This window comes from Neolamprologus brichardi, chromosome 3, assembly GCF_056152115.1.
Source record: "Neolamprologus brichardi isolate AB-2024 chromosome 3, ASM5615211v1, whole genome shotgun sequence".
NCBI classification, from domain to species: domain Eukaryota; kingdom Metazoa; phylum Chordata; class Actinopteri; order Cichliformes; family Cichlidae; genus Neolamprologus; species Neolamprologus brichardi.
The window spans coordinates 36,172,663-36,174,767 of record NC_142106.1 but is presented as its reverse complement, the minus strand read 5'-3'; the positions used below and the strand labels follow the sequence as shown (position 1 = coordinate 36,174,767).

At 46.0% G+C, this 2,105-nt stretch overlaps 1 protein-coding gene across 1 annotated transcript; it reads left to right on the top strand.

The window, feature by feature from the left end:
- The first annotated feature begins 267 nt into the window (after nt 1–267).
- On the top strand, nt 268–1,804 carry LOC102782212 (alpha-2 adrenergic receptor). The gene has a single exon (XM_006807718.2). The coding sequence runs from the start codon at nt 268–270 to the stop codon at nt 1,567–1,569; it is 1,302 nt and encodes a 433-aa protein (XP_006807781.1). The 3' UTR covers nt 1,570–1,804.
- The last annotated feature ends 301 nt before the right edge of the window (nt 1,805–2,105 follow it).

The following is a 2,105-nucleotide window of genomic DNA, read 5'->3' as shown; positions in this document are numbered from 1 at the left end:
GACAAAACTATACCAAGGGTGTCTTTCCAATCCAAGCAAGTTGTCTTGAGACACACCCGATCAACAGGCTGTAAGAGCCTCCAGAGACTTCGTTAACTGGGATTTTATTTAATTTTTTGCGTGCGCCCGTATCCATGTCGTCAGATTTGTAAATTAACCACGGAGGAGCGCGTTTCTGATGGACTCTAATGACAGGAGCATTAGAGATCTGAAAAGAACTGACAAAATCCAACCAGGATATACACACACACGCAAATATATGTAATAATGGATTCGTTCAACGCCAGCGGAATGGATGCGTTCACGGTGATCCATTTAAATTCCTCCTGGACGCTGGACAGTGGATATTCTTTAGCAGCGATAGCTGGCATCGCCGCTCTCGTAAGTTTTCTCATTCTTTTTACCGTTGTTGGAAATATTCTTGTGGTTATCGCTGTGTTAACGAGCCGGGCACTGAAAGCCCCCCAAAACCTTTTCCTGGTGTCTCTGGCCACAGCGGACATCCTGGTCGCCACTCTCGTGATGCCGTTTTCTTTGGCAAATGAACTCATGGGTTACTGGTATTTTGGAAAAGTTTGGTGCGGTATTTATCTGGCTCTGGATGTTTTGTTTTGTACTTCATCTATTGTGCATCTGTGCGCAATAAGCCTGGACCGATACTGGTCCGTTACGCAGGCTGTAGAGTACAACCTGAAGCGGACTCCTAAACGCGTCAAGTGCATTATCCTGGTCGTGTGGCTTATATCTGCGTTTATCTCCTCTCCGCCGCTCATATCTATCGACAGCAACAGTGAGATCAGCTCTCAGCCTCAGTGCGAGCTGAATGATGACACTTGGTACATCCTCTCCTCCAGCATCGCGTCCTTCTTCGCTCCCTGCTTAATCATGATCCTGGTCTATATCAGAATATACCAGGTGGCCAAAACCAGAACCAGAAGCATGTCAGGAAAAAAACCCAGGCCAGATGGCGTTACACAAACTGAGAATGGACTGAGCAAAGCCAACTCCCCTTTCCACGGCGAGAGGGAGAACGGTCACTGTCAGTGCCCGCCTACGCCCAGCCAACGCACCGTCACCGTCGGGCAACAGACTGAGGAGGCTGACATGGAGGAGAGCTCCTCGTCAGAGGGCAAAGGTCACAAGCCCCAGCTGCAGGAGTCCCAGAGAGCAAAGAGGATCAGCAACAAGAAAAGCTCGCTCTCCAAGCAATCCACTCGCATCTCCAGGGTCAGTAACAAGTCCATGGATCTGTTCACCTCCAGGAGGAAACGCCGTAAGAGCTCCCTAGCCAGGAAGAAGATCTCCCAAGCGAGGGAGAAGAGATTCACATTTGTCCTGGCTGTTGTCATGGGAGTGTTTGTTGTTTGCTGGTTTCCCTTTTTCTTTAGCTACAGCCTGTATGGCGTGTGCAGGGAAACCTGTAGGATTCCCGACCCCCTCTTTAAATTCTTCTTCTGGATTGGCTATTGCAACAGCTCCCTCAACCCTGCCATTTACACCATCTTCAACCGGGACTTCAGACATGCCTTCCACAAGATTCTCTGCAAGTCCTGGAAAAAGTCCTTTTAGCTGTGAAGCAGAGCTGCTGCATCACTGTGACAATCTTACATGAAATATCAAATTGAATTGATAAAAAACACAGGAAAAAAAGGAAATCTGTTGTGTTTGTTATGCCTCACTTATGTCTCATGGTCCTGCTTTTCCAGTCATGACAGCGTGCACCCTTCAAGGAGTCCCCTCAAGCTTCAGCATAGATGTTTTCATTACAGACTTCTCACAGGCTTTCCCAGTTTGATTAATGTGCACCAAATGTCTCTTATTCTCTATGAACTGTGCTGTAATTCTGTATTAAAGGACCGATATTGATAAAGCCCCTGCACATCCACAAAAGATGCACAGGGGTGATTTATGTGCCAGGACAAACCCCCAGTTCAGCTCCGTTTTTTCCATTCCATTAAAATTTTATATCTTTTGAATACTAAGATTTTCATCACAGATTTTCTCTTGGGTAATTAGATTTAACCTATTAATATTATTTTACACATTATTGAAAATATGCAACCTACAAGCACAAAATGTCATAAAACCAGATCCTTGACAAGACA

Bases quoted from the DNA above. Each gene is read 5' to 3' on its own strand.
- LOC102782212 (XM_006807718.2), top strand. From the start codon at position 268: ATGGATTCGTTCAACGCCAGCGGAATGGATGCGTTCACGGTGATCCAT.